Source organism: Carcharhinus amblyrhynchos, chromosome 8, assembly GCF_965287045.1.
Source record: "Carcharhinus amblyrhynchos chromosome 8, sCarAmb.v2.hapA, whole genome shotgun sequence".
NCBI lineage: Eukaryota > Metazoa > Chordata > Chondrichthyes > Carcharhiniformes > Carcharhinidae > Carcharhinus > Carcharhinus amblyrhynchos.
The window spans coordinates 115,655,029-115,678,749 of record NC_137331.1 but is presented as its reverse complement, the minus strand read 5'-3'; the positions used below and the strand labels follow the sequence as shown (position 1 = coordinate 115,678,749).

The following is a 23,721-nucleotide window of genomic DNA, read 5'->3' as shown; positions in this document are numbered from 1 at the left end:
TGATTTCAGTTGCATTTAGATTTTTGAGAGCTTGGCACCAGGATGTCTGAAGGGCTTTCTGACAAAGGGTTTTCTGTATTTGTTTATATACATGTATTTTTAGTTGGCTTTATAACCCTTGAAGTGAGGAGTTAGTAAGTTTAGTGGCTTTGTGAAAAAGTGCAAAGTTGAAAACTGTGTTGTTGTCTAGCAAAAGGTCCAGTGACACTCAGAGACACAGGAAACACCAGCAAAGAAATTCAGAGCCTGTATGTCAAGGGGTAAGTAAGAGGCAAATTTCAAACTGGAAAAAATTATTATTCTTGCAAAGAATAATCAATCTATGGAATGGCCTTGCAGACAATGTAATGGAAGCAAAATCTCAGAAGCATTTAAGAAGTAGTTAGGTACTTTTATTGGGACATCTTGGGAACTTGCAAAGAACTAGTTCAGGCTCAATAACCAGAGGGCAGTCTTAGCAGAAGGGGAAGGCCATTTAAGACCAAATTCAGGAGGAATTTCTTCATTTAGTGGGTGTAAATCTTGGGAACCCTCTATCCAAGAGCATTTTACAGCCAATGAAATACTTATGAATTGCAGTCACTGTTGTAATGTAGGAAATGTGGCAGCCACTGTGTGCTCACAAACTCCCACAAGCAGCAATGTGATCATGATCAGTTAATGATTGACGGGCATGGCGAGCTGGTAAGATTGCTTGAGAGGCAAAAAATAGGGTTTGAGTGCAGTTTCTCGCCTCACATAATCTTACCAGCATTGTTTTGCTGGCGAGATTGACTTTGTGCCCAAAATGGGTTTTAAATCGATTTATAAAGTAATGACATGGTTCAAGGGCACACTGGCACTGCCCACCAGGCACCATAAAAGTGCCAGTGCCAAGGGGGTGGAGGCTGAGTGAGGGTGGGCCGAAGATATGGGGCAGTGTCATGTGGCGAAAGCTCTACAAGTGGAAGGAACTCTGAATGGGGAGCACTACAGGGGGGAACTATACAAGGGGGGGGAGCTCTGTAGACAAAGCATACCGTTCGAAGAGGAGGAAATGAGAGAATGGAGAATGTTGTGTTACAGTCATAGCTGGGGTGTAGAGAAAGATCAACTTAATATATTCAAAAGCCTGGCAGCAGCAGGGAAGAAGCTGTTCTTGAGTCGGTTGGTACGTGGCCTCAGACTTTGTATCTTTTACCCGATGGAAGAAGGTGGAAGAGAGAATGTCAGGGATGCGTGGGGTCCTTAATTATGCTGGCTGCTTTGCCGAGGTCGTGGGAAGTGTAGACAGTTAATGGATGGGAGGCTGGTTTGCGTGATGGATTGGGCTACATTCACGATCTTTTGTAGTTCCTTGTGGTCTTGGGCAGAGCAGGGGTCATACCAAGCTGTGATATAACCAGAAAGAGAGTTCTACAGGGGAGACTAGCACAATGAGGAATCAGTGGGGGGACTGACACATGTCTTTTTGATTGATTTAAATGGCTCCGGCTGATTTAAAATAAAAAATACTGGTTTTGACACTTAGAGGGAAAATAGCTACACTTGAAAAAATCTAATTATCTGCTCCTTTACATTGATTGAGAGGCTCTTTGCTTTGAAATTGTAATCAGCTGTGGCTGTTATCAATACTTGGCTGGATTTCAAGTGCCAATGGTGTTCCATTCACCTGAGAATGAATTGGTTTCAAGAAGTTGCAAAAATTTGATTGTCCCTTTGTGCTTTGTCAACCCAAGCTAATATTACAAGGTTTTTCACATGATAGAATATATTCTTTCTCTCAAGATCAATTACATGCAGGGTTTTATTAGATGGTGCAGAGATTTTTTTCCAAACGGAATGTAAAATATATTCCATTGACATTGCATGAAAGCTGAGGACTGTACCTATTACATACTGGATGGGTGGCTATGGAGGATATATAGGGGAGCATCAAGCTGGCATGGATGACCTAAGGGACCATGAGCTAATGTGGGAATGGATTGTAATGAGGGGGAGTGGTAAAGTTTTGAGGACCTTTAAACACTGTTGGGAGCTGGGTTAGTGTTGGAGAACAGAGGCATGCATTCTAACTGGTGCACCATTGCACCTACACAATCTCACTCCAGTGTGGCTTGTGACCTGTACTGCGTACCTGACCACAGTGTAAAATCACACATGGGTCGGGTGTGCAGTTTGCGAGCCACAAAAGTGCATACGTTGGGTTTTCCCTAGTCCAAAGAAAGATTCAACCCATAATTTCTAAGATTAATTGAAAGTACGGTGACTTCTAACCCTCAGTAGTTGTATACTTTAATCATAACACTTTGTAATTGCTTGCTATGTAAATTGGACAAAAGTGGTGGTTGAAAATGGTTGGAAGAAGATATTTAAACAATTCAGTTTATTTGATGGAAACACTCAACAAGTCTGGCAACAGCCACGGAGATAAATAGAGCTAATGTTTCAGGTCAATGAACTGTTACAGTCAACCAACTGAAATATTGGATGGAATTTAATCCAGCCTGTTGCTGTAGGAGGCATGGCAATGAGACCCAATTAATTGCAGGAGAGGTGGTGTGTCAGTTTCCTGGTGGTGGAAAAATATTTCATGAATAAGTTATGCGCAAATGGGCCCAAGTGGGAAACTTGCCCACTTGCAGCATTAATGAGCCGATTCACACCAATTATCCCTGAGCCTACAGGAATTTACTGATGGTTCAGTGATTAAATGTGAATTGGACAGCTTTCCTCTTCCTTCTGTAAGCTGCCAAGAAAACTCTATCAGCATAACATAGGTGTCCCGTGTTGTCAGTTGCTTTTCCAGATCTTTTTGACTGGGCACATCCGGAAGGGGGTTGCCACTGAAAGCCACCTTCCTACCCTTGCCTTCTGCCTACATCCCTGTCCCACTCCCGATGACATCCCATTCCCCATGACCCCCTGTTCCACAACACCTATCCTGCCTTCAATCATTTAAATCCAGGGAACCAACAATTGTGAATTCCCCACAGCATTACCGGCAGCAAACTTGACTCCATGTCACTGCCAGTCTTTGGACTTGGCACATGCGATTTCTGCCACCGTGGTGCTAAATCATGGGAAGGCCTGATGCTAGCCATCGAGCCTACATCAACATATGTGAAACACCTGATCTCCCACCTAATCCCATTTACCAGCACTTGGCCCATAGCCTTGAATTTACGATGTGAACTTTGTAAAGAATGTGAGGCAACTCACTTTCACACCCTCCCTGGCAGTTCATTTCAGACCATCACCACCGTCTGAGTAAAAATGTTTTTTCCTTTTTTCCTCTCTAAAACTCCTGCCCCTCACCTTAAACTTGTCCTCCTGTGACTGACCCTTCAACTAAGGAGAACAGCTGCCCCTTACCCATTCTGTCAGTGTCCCTCATAATCTTGTACACCTTGAGTCATAAGTGCCCATAAGTCATCTTTTCTCCAAGAAAAACAACCCAAGCCTATTCAACCTCTCTTTATAACTTAAATGTGCCATCCAAGGCTGCAGCATCCTGGCAAATCTCCTCTGCATCCCCTCCAGTGCAATCACATCCTTCCTATAATGTGGCGATCAGAACTACACACAGTACTCTTAACTGTGGCCTCACTGAAGTGCTATACAACTCCAACGTGACTTCCCTGCTTTTGCAATCTATGCCTCAATTGATAAAGGCAAGTGTCTCGTATGTCTTTTTCATCACCCTACTAACATGCCCGTCAGTCTTCAGAGATTTATGGACAAACAGGCCAAGGTTCTTTTGTTCCACAGAACTTCCTCGTCATGCTATTCATTGACTACTTTCTTGTCAAATTACTCCTTCCAAAGTGTATCAGCTCATACTTGAGCGTTAAATTCCATCTGCCATTTATTTGCCCATTTGGTCATCCCGTCTATATCTTCTTGTTGTCCAAGACACTCAACCTCACTGTTAACTATCTGTCAATCTTTGTGTCATCCGCAAATTTACTAATCCTACTCCCTATATCATCTATGTTGTTTAAGTAAGTGATGAATAAGAGGGGATCCAGCATAGATTCCTGTGGCATGCCACTGGACACTGGCTTCCAGTCACTAAAGAAACCTTCTGTCATCATCCTCTGTTTCCTCCAACTGAGCTAATTTTGAATTCATTTTATCAAATTATCCTGTGTTCCGTGTGCATTTATGTCATTTATAAGTCAAAAGCTTTGTTGAAATCCATATAAACTACATCAACTGCATTGCCCTCATCTACACACCTGGTTATGTCCTCAAAAAACTCAATCAGATTTGTCAGGCATGACCTCCCTCTGACAAAGCCATGTTGACTACCCCTGATCAAACCTTGCCTCTCCAAATGGAGATAGATGCTGTCCTTCAGAATTTTCTCCATTAGTTTCCCTGCCATTCACATGAGACTCACTGGTATGTGGTTTACTGGCTTATCTCTACAACTCTTCTTAAATAATGGAATCACATTGGCTGTGCTGCAGTCATCTGGCACCACCTCTGTGGCTAGAGTGGAATCTCCTTTCCTGCCTCCCACAGCAGACTGGGCACAATTCATCTGAACTTGGAGATTTGTTCACAGTTGAGCCTGCCAACGCCTCTAATACCTTGTCCTTTTCTATGTCAATTTTCTCAAGAACCTCACAGTCTCTCTCCCTGAATTCCATATCTTCATCCTCATTCTCTCGGGTGAAGATGAATATGAAGTATTTGTTTGGGGTATGGAATGCACTGCCTGCTGTGATAGTGAAGTCGGACACTTTAGGAACTTTCAAGTGGTTATTGGATAGGCACATGGAACACACCAGAACGATAGGGAGTGGGATAGCTTGATCTTGGGTTCGGACATAGCTCGGCACAACATTGAGGGCTGAAGGGCCTGTACTGTGCTGTACTGTTCTATTTTAACACTCTACCAATGTCCCCTGGCTCCAACCAGAGATTGCCCCCTTGCTCCTTAATGGGCCTTAATCTTTCCCTAGTTTTTCTCATGCCATTGATATACTTTTTGAATACTTTGGGATTTTCCCTGCTATTACCAGCCAGCGCTTTTTCATATCCTCTCTTTGCTTTGCTAATTGCTTTCTTAGGCTCCGCCCTACACTTCCTTTATTCCACTAATGCCTGCAATGAATTGGTCCCCTTGTACCTGCTAATGATCAGCCATGATCATAACAAATGATAAAGCAGATTCAAAGGGCCTACCCCTGCTTCTATTTTCTATGTATGTTTTTTGTATAGGAAATAGTCACCTGCCATATCAATGTTGCATAGTTAGAAACATTCTTCCAACTAATTTCTTTCAATCCAACAGCTACAAATTGAAACTGTTGACCCAAATCCAGTCTATCAAATCTCTACAATTTCAAATATCTCTACCAATCCTCATCCCATCTCATCATGGGATTGTTGTTCAAGAGAAAGTGTGAAGCTCCAGTGATCATTGGAAGTATATGTACAATGCAACCAACCTAATGGCAACCAACACCCAAGCTAGAACTGCAAAAAGGATGATCCTTCCTGGCCTCCTCTAGTGGAATTGATGCCTGCCTTCAGCCAATTTAACAGTCACCACATGACATCAAGAAATAGCTGAGTCGACCAGACATAGCAAAGGCTACAAACCCTGATAGTTTAGCATGGTCAATCCACCTAAAGTTAGATTCAGGAATTGAAGGTTAGACTAGCATTGGCAAGAGGCATGACTTGAGACCCATTTGTTACACATTCTAATTTATTATCATTTGCAAACTTCAGTACAATACCTTTGATTTTAGACTATATTGTGAACAACATTGATTCCAGCCATCTGGGATATCACTGCCAATTTTTCCCATTTAGAGATCTTTCTTCAGACTGGAAGTTCAGCAGCATGAGGCTGAAAGAAATGTCTAATAGAGTCATTGGTGTGGACTGTTGCACCCTGAGCTGGACACTTAAGAAGCATGGTGAGAGAAGATGGAAGATAATCAGAATCACCTTTTTTTAATTCATTCTTGGGACCTGGGCTTTGATGGCTGGCCAGCACTTATTGCCAAACCCTAGCTGCCTGACGGCAGTTAAGAGTCAACCACATTGCTGTGGGTCTGGATAATGGTTTCAAGGTCATTGTTAGATTCTTAATTCCAGATTTTTAAAAATTGAATTCATCTGCTGTGGTGGGATTTGAATCCAGGTGCCCAGAACATTTTCTGAGTTTCTGGATTAATAGTCTAGTAATAATGCCATTAGACCATCACTTCCCCTAGATGAACAGAAAGACAATTTGAGTAGGTTATATCAAGGATAAAAATTCAGGAATCAAAGGGTCATTGGGTCTTTTTAGAGAGAGAGAAAGATAGTCAAGTACAGACATTGAGAAATGAGGACCTGACAGCCTTGTCCTGGCAAAAAAATTAAGGAGAAATTGAGGGTTTAATACAAAACAGGATGAAGAAAATTCATCACATGGAATAAATTGAGAGGTGGACTGAGAAAGGTTTGAAGACAACCATAGAAGAAGCAAGACCCATGTCAATGGAGCCCACTAAGGTAATAGTGATAATGAACAAACAGCAAAACTCACAGGGATTCAAAATGGGAAGATGAAAAGTGCATTAGATTAGATGGGGAGGCAATGGCCTAGTGTTATTATTCCTAGACTATTAATCCAGAAAATCAACTGATGTTCTGGGGACATGGGTTTGAATCCTGACATGGCAGATGGTGGAATTTGAATTCAATAAAAAAAATTTGGAAGAGTCCAGAATACCATGAAACCATTGTCGATTTTTAGAAAAACCCTTATGGTTCATTAATGACCTTTAAGGAAGGAAATGTGCTGTACTTACCCATCTAGCCTACATGTAGCTCCAGATCGGCAATGTGGTTGTCTCTCAAACATCCACTGAAAAGGAGGGCAGTTAGGGATGGGCAATAAATGCTGGCCCAGCCAGTGATGCTCACATCTTGTAAATGAATATAATTATTACCTTTATGATAAACTCCTATTATTTTTTTCTTGTATGACCGGAAGACATAGGAACAGAATTAGACCATTTGGCCCATCAAGTTTGTTCCACCATTCAATCATGGCTGATATTTTTCTCATCCCCATTCTCCTGCCTTTTCCCCATAACCCTTGATCCCCTTATTAATCAAGAACCTATCTATCTCTGTCTTAAAGACACTCAGTGACCTGACTTCCACAGCCTTCTGTGGAAAAGAGTTCCACAGATTCACTCTCTGGCTGAAGAAATTCCTCCTCATCTCTGTTTTAGAGGATTGTCCCTTTAGTTTGAGGTTGTGCCTTCTGGTTTGAGTTTTTCCCATTAGCAGAAAGATCCAGGCCTTGCAATATCCTGTAAGTTTCAATAAGATCCCCCCTCATCCTACTAAACTCCAATGAGTACAGAACCAGATTCCTCAACCATTCCTCATACGACAAGCTCTTAATTCCAGGGATCATTCTTGTGAATCCCTCTGGACCTGTACATAACTCTCACAAGTGATTTCTTGCCTTTGCCATTTCTCATCTCTACCCAAACCATTTCCACATCTTAGTTTCCTGATCATCCCCCTAATTAACTCCTCCATCTTTTCCTCACTTCTTGTCCTTCCTAAATGTCCTGGATTCTTTAATACTCAATCCATGTCCTTCTACAGCCGTGTCTCTGTAATAGCTATCAAATTGTCCATCTTTATTTCTCTGTGTGCTGTCAGTTTATCTTTTTGTTTCAAATGCTTCATGCATTCTGATTGGTTTTATCATTTTATTCTGATGTTAGATTTGTACCCTCTGTCCTTTTCTATCACAGTCCATTTTTCATTTAATAATACCTTTTTCTTTTGCCTTGTTTTTATCCTTAGATTACCACATCTTCCCTGATTTCATTACTTGCCCCCACTACATTGTTTAAAACCCTCACTACTTCCCCATTTTGCGGCTCACAAGAACACAGCACAGTTCAGGTATAGATTGTCCCAATGGTACAAATCTAACATTCCCCAGTATCGGTGCTGGTGTCACACAAACCAGAACCCATTTCTCCCATGCCAGTCATTGAGTCACGCATTCATCTCCCTAATCTGATCTGTCCTATGCCAATTTGCACATGAAGCAGGTAATAATCCAGAGATTACGATCTTTGAGGTTCTGCTTCTTAATTTGGTGCCTGACTTCTCATACTGACAATGCAGAACCTCCTTTGTCCTGCTTATACCGTTGCTGCCTTTGTGGACAACAATGACTGGGTCCTTCCCCTCTTGCTGCAAGTTCCTCTGCAGCCCTAAGCAGATAAAGTTTATTTACTAGTCATACATAAGGCTTATGTTAATACTTCAATGACGTTACCGTGAAATTCTCCTAGTCGCCACACTTCGGCGCCTGTTTGGGTCAATGCCCCTAACCAGCATGTCTTTCAGATTGTGGGGGGAAACCAGAGCACCCGGGGGAAACCCATGAGATACGGGAAGAATGTGCAAACTCAGACAGTGACCCAAGCTGGGAATCAAACACAGTTCCCTGACACTGAGGCAGCAGTGCTAACCGCTGTGTCACTGTGCCACTCCTGCCAGATGTCCTGAACCCTGGCACTGGGCAGCCAACACAGCTGTTTGGATTTACGCTCTTTACTACAGGGAATGGTGATAATCACTCTGATTATACTACCACTATATTCCTTATAATTTTCCCCACTTGAGTGGCATCCTGTAATGGATACCATGGCCAGTTAGCTCATCCATTCTGCAGCCTTCACCCTCATCCAAACTAGCTGAAAAAAGCCTCCAAGTTGGTCAATTTTAAGGATTTTCTCAGCCCCCTTATTTGCCTCATTTGCAGTACACCCTCTATCTCTGACCACTGGCTATCCTATAGAACATAGAACCCTACAGTGCAGAAAGAGGCCCTTCAGTCCATCGAGTCTGCACCGCACACAATCCCACCCTACCCCCATATTATACCCACTAATCCATCTAACCTACGCATCCCTGGATACTAGGGGAAATTTCTTAGCATGGCCAATCAACCTAACCCGCACATCTTTGGACTGTGGGAGGAAACCGGAGTACCCGGAGGAAACCCATGCAGACACGAGGAGAATGTGCAAACTCCACACAGACAGTGACCCGAGCCGGGAATCGAACCCAGGACCGTGGAGCTGTGAAGCAACAGTGCTAACCACTGTGCTACCGTGCCGCCCTAAGGGGTATGACTGACTCCTGAAATACTCTCCAGGTAACTTTCCCCCTCCCTGATGTACTACAGCAAGTGCAGCTTGGCCTCCGGCTCAGTAACTCAGAGCCAAAGTTCCTGCATCTGCAGGCACTTATTGCAGATGTGTTTGCCTTGGATCATGTTGGTATCTGGAATCCCCCACGTTCTATGTTCACACCACATCATCTGCCCTGCCATTTCTAATATGTGTTAATTCATTAATAATTGCTAATTAATTTATAATTAATAAAGCCTGCACTTGCCAATAGGTTTTAGGAGTTTACAATACTGATATAAGTTACAGTTTCTAATAATACTATTTACTGATTTGCTGCACCAACATGGAGTCTGAAAAAGAGTAGAAGAGAAAAGCACTCTTCCCCACCCTTCTCCGAAATCCCCACTCAGCATGCTTTACTTCTTAGTGTAAACCTCACCTAAAACACCTTTTGCCCCCAAGCACCAAGTTCCTACTTTGAACCAAATTCCCAAATGTTGTGTTGTGTGGCACTGACACAGTGCCTAATAGGATAGACTTTGAACAGATCTGGCAGCTCAAGAGTGGGCATCCATGAGGTGATATGGGTCATCATCAGCAGCAGAATTGTACTCAGCCATAATCTATCACTTCACATCTCCTCTCTAACATTACCACCAAATCAGGGGACCAGCTCTGGTTCAATGCAGAGTGCAGGAGGGGCGACACCAAACATACCTAAAATGAGGTGTCAACCTGGTGAAGGACTACTTGGTGCCTAACAACATAAGCAGCAAGTAACAGACAGAACTAAGTGACCCCATAACTAACTTATCAAATCTAAGTTCTGTAGTCCTGCCACATACAGCTGTGAATGGTGGTGGACATTTAAACAGTTCGCTGGAAGAAAAGGCTCCGCAAATATTCCATCCTCAATGGTGGTGGAGCTCAGCAAAGCAGTGCAAAAATGTTGCATTCACAATGTACTTCGGCCAGAGTTGCCAAGTGGATAATCCATCTTGGCTTCCTCTGGAGGTCCCCAGCATCATAGATATTGTCCAGAAGGTTTAACTTCCCCTGGACAATTGTACTGGGCTGGGAATCATCTGACAAAGTGATTTAATTCGCTGACTTCGGCACGTTCGAATCCTTAAAGGGCCCCACAACTCTCCCACCAACCAAGCACCACCCCCCGATTCAAATGCCCTCCCTAACTAGGCCTGACCCAACACGCCTCCCGCATTCGTACTTACCTTTGAAATTTACCCTCTCACCTTCAATCATCCTTTTAAACTCACCTGCTTTATGCCAGCTTGTGCCATAAAAAGAGGAGGGTGTCCTTCTTTGCTATGCTCCTTTAAGACTTCACTGCTGGAGCCCCTGAGCTGCTTTACTGTTTCAGTCTCACCCGGCCTGAGTTAGGAAGGTTGGGCAAAATATGGGCTTTGGATTTCAAGCGAAGGTATGTCTCTAAGTCTGTCCAAATCTCTTTAAAGCCACTTTGCATCTTCTTCACAACATATATTCCTCCCAGCTTTGTGACTTCCATGAACTTGGAAACATTACATTTGATCTCCACATTCAAATCATTGATAAATATTGTGAACAGCTGGGACTTAAGTACTGATCCATGTGGTACGCCACTAGTCACAGCCTGCCAACGTGAGAATGCCTCTATTACTCCTACTCTATTTTCTGTCTGTTAACCAACTCTTAATCCATGTCGGTATGTTACCTTCTATCCCATGTGCTTTAGTTTTGCTAACCAATCTCCTGTGGAGGAATTTAGTGAAGGCCTTCTGAAAATCCAAGTACGTTACATCCACTGATTCCCCTTTATCAATTCTGTTACTAACATCTTCAAAAGATTCCGTCAAATGTGCTTTCCCATTCATAAGTCCATGTTGTCCATGCCCAATCAAATCATTATTATCCATGTGTCCACGTATCAAATCCTTTATAACAGATTCTGGTATTTTCCCTACTATTATACAAAGCTAACCAGGTCTGTTGTTTTCCATTTTGTCTCTTTCTCCCTTTTTCTAAACTACAGGAACCTTTCCAGAATCTATAGAATTTTGGAAAATCAATATATCCACCATCTTCATTGCTGCCTTTTTCAACACTGGGATGTTGAATATCAGGTCCTGGGAACTTACTAACCTTCAGTCCAATAATTTTTCCCAAACACCCCCAACTTTCTTACTCACACTTGTTTCCTTCAGTTCTTCATTCTCTTTAGTCCCTTGGATCTCTAATTCTGGGTGATTTCTTGTATTTTCCTCAATGAAGGCAGACACAAAGTAATAATTTAACTTCTCTGCCATTTCTCTATTCCCATTATAAATTCTCCTGACTCTGCCTTTAATGGACTTACATTTGTCTTAGCCAAACATTTCCTTTTTACATACCTATGGAAGATTTTACATTCCATTTTTGTTTTTTCCTCATATATTTGCTTGTAAACTCCTGGTATATTTGCTTGTAAACTATGTAACTCTTGCTATTGCCAATGTACTGTCATATCTTTTAATGTATTTTCCCAATCCACTTAGCCAATTTGACCCTCATAACTTGATAATTTCCTTTGCTCAAATTTAACACCTGGTTTTACATTAAACTACTTCACTTTAAAACAAACATGTAAAATTCTATCATATTATGATCACTCATCCCTAAGTTCTTTTACAACAAAATTGTTAATGAACCTTTTTACCATACATAATACCATGTCTAAAATAGTCTGTTTTCTCAGGAATTCCTCAAGACACTGCTCTACAAAACCGTCCTTAACTTGGTCCAGAAACCCGTTCTCCACAGCAGTAATGCTCATTAAGTTTACCCAGTCTATATTTAGATTTAAGTCACCCATAATTACTATATTACCCACGCTACTTGCTGCTTTAATCTCTTAAATAATGCCATCTCCCATACTACCACTGCTGTTTAGTGGCCTACAAAACAACTTGTACTAATGTTTGCTGCCCATTGCTGCTTCTTGGCTCCACCCAAACAGATTCCATATTTTGTTCTTCCAATCGGAGATTTTCCCTTACTAGTATACTGATCCCATCCCTCACACAATCCTAACCACCTCCTTTTCCTTTTTGCCTGTCCCACCTAAATGTGAATTTTCTTGAATATTCTGTTTGTAGTCTTGATCACAATACAAACAACAAAGAAAATTACAGCAGCGGAACAGGCCCTTTGGCTCTCCAAGCCTGCACTGACCATGCTGCTCAAATAATCTAAAACCCCGTACCTTTCCGGAGACCATATCTTTCTATTCCTATCCTATTCATGTATTTGTCAAGATGCCACTGAAAAGTCACTATCATATCTGCTTCCATTACCTCCTCTGGCAGCATGTTCCAGGCACCCACCATCCTCTGTGCAAAATACTTCCTCATACATCTTCTTTGAACATAAGAACATAAGAAATAGGAGCAGGAGTAGGCCATCTAGCCCTTCGAGCCTGCCCCGCCATTCAGTAAGATCATGGCTGATCTGAAGTGAATCAGTTCCACTTTCCAGCTTTCTCCGCATAACCTTTGATTCCCCTGTCTATCAAAAACCTATCTACCCGTGAATTAAATATATTTAGCGAGGTAGCTCTTCTTCACTCAAAGGGTGGTGAATCTCTGGAATTCTCTGCCCGTTGAAGTGGTGGAGGCTGCCTCGCTAAATATATTTAAGACGCGGGTTGATAGGTTTTTGATAGGCAAGGGGATTAAGGGTTATGGGGATAGGGCGGGAATGTGGAACTGAAACACGACAGATCAGCCATGATCTTATTGAATGGCAGGGCAGACTCGAGGGGCTAGATGGCTTACTCCTGCTCCTAGTTCTTATGTTCTTAAGGCCCCAGCAATTTCCTCCCTTGCCCCTCTGAGTATTTTGAGATATATCCCATTAGGCCCTAGGGACTTGTTTACCTTAATGTTTCTCAAGATCCCTAATACCACCTCCTTTTTGATCTCAACATGACTCAAACTATCTACATACCCTTCCCCAGACTTATCCCCCAAGTCCTTTTTGGTGAATACTGATGCAAAGAACTCATTTAATACCTTGCCCCTTTCCTGTCCTTAACCAGTATCCTCCTTAACCAGTAGTGCAACTTCCCCATTCCTTTTATGTCTCCCTCTATCCCACCTGAAACATCTGTATTCTGGAACATTAAACTGCTAATCCTGTCCTTCCCTCTGTAGGAAAGTCTCCTATAGTGGCAACAACATCATAGTTCCAAGTACTAATCCAAACTCTAAACTCATCTACCTTACAAGGTACACTTCTCGCATTGAAACAGATGCACTTCAGTCCACCAGACCCTCTTTGATCAGCAACCACACCCTGCCTTCTCTTCCTCTGAGTCTTACTGGTTCTACTCTCTGGTTCCCCTTCAGTTAATTCACCTTTGTTTTGGTTCTCCTCCTTCCGCCCCCCCCCCCCCCCCCCCCCCAATCTCTCCTGCCACACTAGTTTAAATCCTCTCATGTGACACCAACAAACCTCCTAGCCAAAATATTTATGCCCCTCCAGTTTAGGTGTAATCTGTGCTTCATGTACAAGTTCTACCTGCCCAGAAGAGATCCCAGTGGTCCAGATAGCTGAAACCCTTCCTCCCACACTAGCTGTTCAGCCACATATTGAGCTGTACTATCTTCCTATTTCTAGCCTCTTGGCACAGGGATTTTACAACCCTGGAGGTCCTGCTTTTTAATTTTCCACTAACTCCCTAAACTGCTGTTGCAGGACCTCATTACACTTCCTACCTATGTTGTTAGTACCAATATGTACCACAACCTCTCGCTGTTCATCCTTTCTCTTCAGAATGCTTTCAGGGACGTCCTCGACCCTGGAACCAGAAAGGCAACATACCATCTTGGAATCTCTTTCACATTGACAGCTAACTGTAGAGTCCCCTATAACTATTGCTTTAATGCTCTTTGTCCCTCCCTGCTTAACAACAGAGCCAGCTGTGGTGCCACTCCTCTGGCTGCGGCTGCTGTTATCCCCTGATAGACCATTCTCCCAGCAGAATCCAAAATGGTATACTTGTTAGTGAGGAGGACGACCACAAGGGATTCCTGCACCGACTGCCAGTCCCTTCTAGTGGTCACTCATCTATCTGCCTGCACGTTGGGTTTCACCACATCTCTAAAACTCGCTTTCCTCCACGATCATACTCCAAAATGCATCTGACTGCTGCTCCAACCTATCCATGTGGTCTGTGAGGAGCTGCAATTGGGTGCACTTCCTGCAGGTGTAGTTGCCTGAGTTGCTGGAAGCATCACAGATCTCCCACATCTCACAAGTGCAGCACTGATGAACATTTCTACAACCAATTAAATTATTTAAGAAAATTGATTAAACTCTTAGCTTCACTTATTGCTGCAGATACTTGAGATAGGTCTCTATATCACTTACCTTCCCAAGATACTCTCTGGATATCTCCCTCAGATTAGCAGTTACAAAGCAAGAAGAAAGAACATAAAACAAAAAGAGAAAAAGCACCTTCTCCCAATCTGGACCAAATTATCACACTGCTTCAAATTATCATGTTTCAATCCCACTCTGGCTGGTGTAAAGACAGATGAAAGTGAGACAGACTAGAATAAACAACTTTGCAAATGATTTTTTCGTAGACCATGTATGTGGGTAACCTGCAACTGCAAACAGTAGTGCATGCAATGTGTTTTTTCTTTTTATGAAAAGTAAGATATCTGGAGACATGCCTTTGTGAACAGTTGCCTATTGGTAATGTGGCTTGCTAAAGCCATGGAATGGAATTCTCCCAAAAAAAACTGTGTCAAGTTTGCATGAAAACTGGGGTAATTCATGCTGCTTTTTTCAGTAGGAATTCAGAAGAATCTCCCACATTCTACACTGTAGAGGCCACCAGCGTGAATGTCATTAAAAACTAGGAGACACGGCCTATCCCCGCTGGAAAGGCTGAAAAATGTGCTGAGTGGGCCACTGTGCATGCGCCAATCTGTCAGTGCTGAGATCAGCACATATGCAATGGCCCCGCACTGATGGCATACTGACTGCTGAGCAGCTGAATCGCTGGCCAACTCCAAGACGACCATAACACTGGCTTTCTGCACCCCCCACCGATTGTTGACCTCCCTGCTTCTCCCACTGATCCCTGTGCAGAGTGGCATCAGGATATCCCACCCCCACGATTGCCCCCTAGGCCCTGCCCCTCTGCATTGCCCATACTTGATGGGCAGTGCCAAGCTAGTCACACCCAATCCTCGGTGGGAGAGGGGAATGGTTACCCCCCCTTCACTCCAGTGGGTCGGGCCGCTACCTCTCCGAAAGTGGGGAGCTACTGTAATCCCCGCTGGAGAGAAATACCTGGTGCAGATGTCTCCGGGCCTGTTATTCATATTTAAATTATATTACAATGACTATGTAAATGGTCAATGCACCTCCCCGCTGATTTCTGGTGCAGAGCCGATGCCGATGGAAATCAGGCGCTGGGAGACTGAGCAAATGAACACTTGCGTGAACCCCTCAAATCAGCCAATGCGAGAATCTCCCAGCCTGCTACGCTAAAAAATTAGTGCAACAGGATGGGAGAATCATGGCCATCATCTCAGATGTCATTCCTTTGTGAGTAACGGACTGGGGCATAAACCATTTTATCCACCGCATGGAACAGATGGTTTCTTTCAATCGACATAGTTAAGCAAAACCCTTGTTGCCTAAAATTTCCAATGCCACAATTTAAAGAACCAGTAAGGAGTTCTCCAGATATCCTGGCCAGCATTTTTTTTGCAATCAAAATGACTGAGAAAAGATTAACTGATTATTAATTTAATCTCTAGCTGTGGTGAGCTTTGATGACAGTTAGTCTTTGAATGCAGAACTCAATTCCATTAGGTACTTGGAGTGCAGTGATGACCTACATCACATCTCAGCAGTCCTCCTCAGTTGGGATTTGTGAACCACACTAATGATCTATCCACATAAATCAGATATGTGTTTATTAATGAATAACTCAGGGAATGATCTGGATGTAAAGTAAAAGACATTTGTCATCTCATGTTTATAGCTAAGCAAGAGAAAAAAGAACCTACTTTCTGTTTGTAGGACTTTGCTGATCTCAAATTCCTTGCTGTGGAATCTTATGTAATTAACTGCATTTGTTTTCAATAGAAGTATTAAATACTGTACTGTAATTGATTATTGTAAACGTGATGTAGTAGTCTGACTTATTTTGTAGTATTCCATTGCAAAATGTCATAGTTTCAAATGTTTAAAAATTCTGGAATTCTAAAACTCTTCAGCAAATTCTTTTTAATAGTGTCTGTTGAGAATTGAAGATTATTTAATGGATAATGCCTGACAGTAAATAATGACATTTTTTTTACAGAGTGCAAATTCCACTGCACCAACGACAGGTGTTTGAAATTTGGAAATTTGATTTGCAACCAACTAAATGATTGTGGAGATAATAGTGATGAAGAAAACTGCCCACTAGTAACTGAACATCCACCTCCAACAATCTTTAACTGTAAGTGTTGAACTGAGCTTGTATTATACATTACTGCATTGGACAGTTAGAAAAATAGCAATGTTTTTATCCTCACTCACTTCACTTTGTTTGAAAATGAGATTGCAGCATGTGGTATTATTTGAGGCTTTAAGAAATTTGTTTTGAGACCTGTGTATTTACCACATTAATAGATATTATACCATACTGATGCTTTGAATTAGATTAAATGTTTTTGAAATACTGGAAATAGCAGTTGAAATTAAATTGTCAACAGGGTAGTCAATAGAGTACATTCAGCACTGGTCTTGACAGAGCAACAAGTGGCACTTGTTGCAGATGGAATTTGTTCTTAGTATTAGCGTGAAACTTGTGTTTTGCTCTTGATATTGAACTTGATGTTTTGTAGCAATTTAGTTAGTTAAAATTTAAAGTTTAAAAAATTAACCTGGACCATGAACCTACTTGATTTAAAAGCAGAACCATCTTCATGAATGTTTTCGGAAAATATTTTTCACTTATAAATACACAGCATGGTGAGGAAAATTATTCAAGTTGCACAGGGATACTTGCATATGATGGAATCAAAGCACTTCACATCCTCCAAAATCAGTGTTTGCATCATATTTTTCATGAATGAAAAGTAATCAGGAAAGAAGTTGAAATCACTTTATTAAAGAAAAGTAACAATATTTTATAGTGTTGAAGTAATGTATTAAGTTGATAACTTTAGTCATTTTTATTTTATCAGTGCCAGGGCAGTTTTATGATTATGTTATGCGCAACAATATTATCAGTGGTATTTTTTAAAATTTACTGTGGCATTATAAAAATATCCCAAGAGTTGAGTATTTATAAATATCTTCAGGAGTTAATCGACCCTCCATTGTAAATATCTATTTATTAAGTTCCTTTGAAAGAGCTATTGTTCAGCATGTGTTGTTCCTTTATATTGAGGTTAGGCCTATACCACCATATCAAATTTGCCACTTTTTCTTTGGCAGGACTGAGGTGGCGGGGTTTGGTGGTGTGGAATGGTGACCTCCTTGCTCTTGTTCATTAAAAGAGCTTTGATAAGTTGAAGAGCATAGTATGCAAAGACAATAATTTACCTTGCATCTTGAAGGTGGTGTGCAATCGACATGGTCGTATATTTTTATAAGGTCGTGCAGCACAGACAAGTGTATGCTAATCTTTCACCATGATCGTTGTCCTCCCCCCCCCCAATTCTTTTTGTGATCTTTATATTTGTGCTCTATTTTCCATACCCTGTCAATCAAATGGATGCAATCTTCGCCAGTCATAACCCTTAACAACCTTGAACACCATTACCAAGTAATTTTTCTGCTCCACTGAAAAATTGTCATCCCCAAATCGCCCCATAACTGAAACCCCTTTAAAACAAGTAATGAAATGATGGGACTAAGGAATATATTGATGTTCCATTATTTTTTGCAAAAGGTGCATCACATACTATGTGTTATGTATACTGAACATTTGGAAAGCTATTACATTTTGTTTGTGGGGATTGACTATAAATCCCAAATTAAGGTTATAAAATATGCTAAACTACTGGAAAAAATGTTATTCCTACCTATAGCATGAAGTTTTAAATCAAACATTAATTGTGGTTTGTAGTTCAATGAACATCTGGCTGGAATGAATGTTGTGTTACTTCCTAATTTGCTGATCTCGCCTGTAAGAGCATTAGGAAGTTATTTATGACTTGGTCCTAAATTAACTTGTTTTAAATTAAAGCAGATTAGCATATTAAAAGATGCACTTATATGTTCATAATGCTTTCTATATTCAATAAATATCTATGTAAAAGTACCAGCTCCATTTTGAATACCTGGATTTTTTTATGATATACATTTTTATGCATTAAGGTTGTACAATGTATACTTGCTCAGTCAGTTATATTTATTCAATACATGTGTTTAGTCTAAGGATTATATTTGGGCTTGAGAAAAATAAGGCAGTTAGTCCTGGAAGGGACCTGGGGGTCCTTGTGCATGAGTCGCAAAAACCCAGTCTGCAGGTGCAGCAGGTGATCAAGAAGGCGAATGGGATGCTGGCCTTTATAGCGAGGGGGATAGATTATAAAAGCAGGGAGGTCATACTGCAACTGTACAGGGCACTGGTGAGGCCGCAGCCTCACTGTGGGCAGTTTTGGTCGCCGCACTTGCGCAAGGATATTTTGGCCTTGGAGGGAGTGCAGAGGAGGTTCACTAGGCTGATACCGGAGATGAGGGGGTTGGACTATGAAGAGAGGCTGAATAGACTGGGTCTGTACTTGTTGGAGTTTAGAAGGATGAGGGGGGATCTTCTTGAGACGTATAAGATAATGAAGGGGATGGATAGGGTAGAGGTAGAGAGATTCTTCCCGCTTAGAAAGGACAGCAGGACTAGAGGGCACAGCCTCAAGATAAGGGGGGAGCAGTTTAGAACGGAGTTGAGGAGGAACTTCTTTACTCAAAGGCTGGTGAATCTCTGGAATTCTCTGCCCGTTGAAGTGGTGGAGGCTACCTCGCTAAATGTATTTAAGACACAGGCAGATAGGTTTTTGGTAGGCAAGGGAATTAAGTGTTATGGGGAGAAAGCGGGAAAGTGGAACTGAGCGACGTCAGATCAGCCATGATCTTACTGAATGGCGGGGCAGGCTCGAAGGGCTAGATGGCCTACTCCTGCTCCTGTTTCTTATGCTCTTATGGATAGATCAGAAATCAAATTTTGCAGCCTTCAAGTTAGCACTGCTTTTATAAAAACTTGCATTTTCATAAAATGGTATTTCCTCTTGCTCCTGTCAGAATCTGGCAAAATACATAAGGCAAAATCTTACAAAAAATGGCAGTGTGTTCTGGCGAGAAAATCGGTGTGTTTCTCCCCAGAGTTTTCTCTCCAGGTTCTACCACTCTGCCAAAAAAAATCAAGGGGGTGTAATTCACGCTGTCATAGCGATGGGCAGGGCTTAAACACACCAGCAAAACTCAGCTGTTCGGAGATTGGGGCGCCATGTTTTAAGGTCGCCCTGATCAGAAATCTAGTGGATCTCAGGTTGTGCCAGTGACTCTTATGGCCAACCTTATTTTGGACATTCGTGAATCATCTGGAGTGGCTTCTTCCCACTTTGTACCATTACCTCTGTTGACCGCCAAGAATCTAACCTTGGCCTTGGTAACATCATCCAAAAAGAACAACATTAGTTTTCACATGTACACCGACTGCACCCAACTCTACCACTACTTCACTTGATTCCTCCAGTGTTGCTAAATTATCAGGCTGCTTATTTGACCTCCATTACTGCATAGGAATACATTTATTCCAGTTAAATATTGGGGTAGACTGAAGCCATTGTTTTGGTCTCCACTTTATAATCCATCACCTAGCAATCGACTCCATTCCTCACTGGGATTTTTACAGTCCCTTCATTAAAGTATTAATGTAAGCCTACTTGTGACACTAATAATAATAAAATAATTACAAAGTCTGGGATTAAACCAGATTGCTCACAGATTTGGTGTCATATTTGATGCCAAGGTGAGCTTCCAACTACATACCTGTGTAATCACTAAGACCACCTATTTCCACTCCAAAAACATTGCCTGACTTCGCCTCAGACTCAGCTCACCTCTGTTTAAAAAGAAAGTAACGGAGAGTGTAATCGCGTGGCACCCATCAAATGATCAAGAAATTTCAGGCTTTGTTAGGAACAAAGGTATTTATTGATGAACAGAAATCAGATACAGGGAATAGCAGCCAAGGCTGTCTTGGGGTGGCGCCTCAGTTCTTGTGTGCTTATTACACCGCTGTTCTGATTCTGCACAAGAGAGGACTCCACTCTGTGGTGTGATTGGTCCCTCAAGCCAGGTGACCCACTTCTGCTGTACTGTCTTAAAGAGACAGAGCCCACAATTACTACATCCTTCCCCCTTTATTTTATTTATGCAAACGTCAAAAACAATTTGCTTAAACCCACATTCTGAATACACATTGACTTCGGCAAGCATAGTAGAGGACGAAGTGGAAATGGTTGAGAGTTTCAGGTTTCTAAGTGTCCAGATCACTAACAACCTGTCTTGGTCCATCCATGCCGATGTTATAGTAAGAAAGCCCACCAACGCCTCGACTGTAGCGGGTCGGATCTCAAACAATGATGAGGCAAAGTACAGGAAAGAGATAGAAAATCTGGTGAACTGGTGTGACGACAATAATCTCTCAATGTCAACAAAATGAAGGAGATGGTCATCAACTTCAGGAAGTGTAGTGGAGGACAGACATGTCCCTGTCATATCATGATGTGGAGATGCCGGCGTTGGACTGGAGTAAACACAGTAAGAAGTCTCACAACATCAGATAAAGTCCAACAGGTTTATTGGTAGCAAAGGCCACTAGGTTTCGGAGCGCTGCCCCTTCATCAGATGAGTGGGAGTTCTATTCACAAACAAGGCATATAAAGACACTCAATTTACAAAAAAAGGATTGCAATGCGAGTCTTTACACGTAATCAAGTCTTAAAGGTACAGACAATGTGAGTGGAGAGAGTGTTAAGCACAGGTTAAAGAGATGTGTATTGTCTCCAGACAGGACAGTTAGTGAGATTTTGCAAGTCCAGGCAAGTCTTGGGGGTTACAGATAGTGTGACGTGAGCACAAGATCCCGGTTGAAGTTGTCCTCATGTATACGGAACTTGGCTATCAGTCTGTGCTCAGCGACTCAGCGCTGTTGTGTGTCATGAAGGCTGCATTGGAAATGCTTACCCCAAGATCAGACACCGAATGCCCATGACCGCTAAAGTGTTCCCCAACAAGAAGAGAATGCTCTTGCCTGGTGATTGTCGAGCGGTGTTCATTCATTCGTTGTCGTAGCATCTGCATGGTCTCCCCAGTGTACCATGCCTCGGGACACCCTTTCCTGCAGCGTAACTGCACAACCTCAAACAGATCATTGTCCACAGCAACTACCCAGCCTTCAGGAGAACAGTGACCATGACACCACACAACCCTACCACAGCAACCTCTGCAAGACGTGACAGATCATCGACACGAATGCTGTCATCTCACGTGAGAACACCATCCATCAGGAAACTGGTACGTACTCTTGCAACTCGGCCAACATTGTCTATCTGATAGCTACAAGAAGGATGTCCGAGGCATGGTACATTGGGGAGACCATGCAGACGCTACGACAACAGATGAATGAACACTGCTGAACAATCACCAGGCAAGAGCGTTCTCTTCCTGTTGGGGAACACTTCAGCAGTCATGGGCATTCAGCCTCTGATCTTTGAATAAGCATTCTACAAGGTGACCTTCATGACACACGAGAGCACAGAGTCGCTGAGCAGAGACTGATAGCCAAGTTCTGCACACATGAGGATGGCCTCAACCAGGATTTTGGGTTCATGTCACATTACCTATCACCCCCATAACTTGCCTGGACTTGCAAAATCTCACTAACTGTCCTGTCTGGAGACAATGCGCATCTCTTTAACCTGTGCTTAACGTTCTGTCCACTCACATTGCCTGTACCTTTAAGGCTTGATTACATGTAAAGACTCGCATTCCAATCATTATTTTGTAAATTGAGTTTGTGTCCTTATATGCCCTGTTTGTGAATAGAACTCCCACTCACCTGATGAAGGGGCAGCAAGTGCACCGAAAGCTAGTGGCTTTTGCTGCCAAATAAACCTGTTGGACTTTAACCTGGTGTTCTGAGACTTCTTCCTGTCTATGTCAACAGGGGTGAATTGGAATTGGTCGAGAATTTCAGGTTTTTAGGTGTTCAGATCACCAACAACCTCTCCTGGTCGCTTCATGACAACTCTATAGTTAAGAAAGCTCACGAACACCTCTACTTTCTCAGGAGGCTAAGGAATTTTGGCATGTCCGCTCCGACTCTCACCAATTTTTACAGATGCACCATAGAAAGCATTCCTTCTGGTTGTATCACCGCTTGGTATGGCTCCTGCTCTGTCCAAGATCATAAGATACTACAAAGAGTTATGAACGAAACTCAGTCCATCACGCAAACCAGCTTCCCATCCATTGACTCTGTCCACACTACCTGCTGCTTTGGAAAAACAGCCAGCATAATCAAGGACCCTACACACATCAGGCATACTCTCTTCCACCTTCTTCATTTGGGAAAAAGATACAAAAGTCTGAGCACATTTGCGAACCGACTCAAGAACAGCTTCTTTCCTGTTGCCATCAGCCTTCTGAATGGACGGAGGAGGGAATCTGTGTCTGGAGCCAGAGAATTGGGTGAGGTATTAAATTAATACCTTGCGTCAGTATTCACCAAAGAGAAGGAATTAGTGGATGATGAGCCTGAGGAAGGGTGTATAGATTGTTTGGATTGTGTTGAGGTCAAAAAGGAGGAGGTTATGGGATTCTTGAGAAACATTAAGGTAGACAAGTCCCCGGGCCTGATGGGATATACTCCAAAATACTGAGAGAGGCAAGGGAGCAAATTCTGTGGCCTTGAGAGAAATCTTTGTGTCCTCACTGGTTACAGGGAAGGTCCTAGAAGATTGGAGAATAGCCAATGTTGTTCCTTTGTTTAAGAAAGGGGCAATGTTTTTGAGGATGCATGATATAGGCTGATAGGATGGAGGAGGTAGATGTTCTGACAGAAGATGTATTAGCAATTTTGGAAAACCTGAGTGTTGATAAGTCCCCTGGGCCAGATGGGATACATCCTAGGATACTTTGGGAGGCAAGGGATGAGATTGCGGGGCCTTTAGCTTTGATCTCTGTCCACAGGGATTGTGCCAGAGGACTGGAGAGTGGCAAATATTGTTCCTCTCTTCAAGAAAGGAAATAGGAATGACCCTGATAATTATAGGCCAGTTAGTCTTAGTTCGGTGATCAAATTAATGGAAAGGGTCCTGAGAGATAGGACTTATGGCTATTTGGAAAGATGCAGTTTAATCCGGGATAGTCAATACGGTTTTGTGAGGGGTAAGCCCTGCCTCACAAATTTGATTGAATTCTTTGAGGAGGTAGCTAAGTATGTAGATGAAGGTAGAGCAGTTGATGTCGTAAACATGGATTTTAGTAAGGCGTTTGA

At 42.3% G+C, this 23,721-nt stretch overlaps 1 protein-coding gene across 5 annotated transcripts in view; it reads left to right on the top strand.

The window, feature by feature from the left end:
* Positions 1-23,721, top strand: part of ldlrad4a (low density lipoprotein receptor class A domain containing 4a) — a 363,373-nt gene that overhangs the window by 124,805 nt on the left and 214,847 nt on the right. For 4 of the 5 annotated variants that reach the window (XM_080194694.1, XM_080194692.1, XM_080194693.1 and 1 more), the window contains one exon: positions 16,528-16,668. In XM_080194694.1, coding sequence (XP_080050820.1) covers positions 16,528-16,668 — 141 coding nt within the window. Of the gene's footprint in view, positions 1-5,857; positions 5,919-16,527; positions 16,669-23,721 lie in introns of those variants that run through there. The other variant, XM_080194691.1, reaches the window with a different exon arrangement.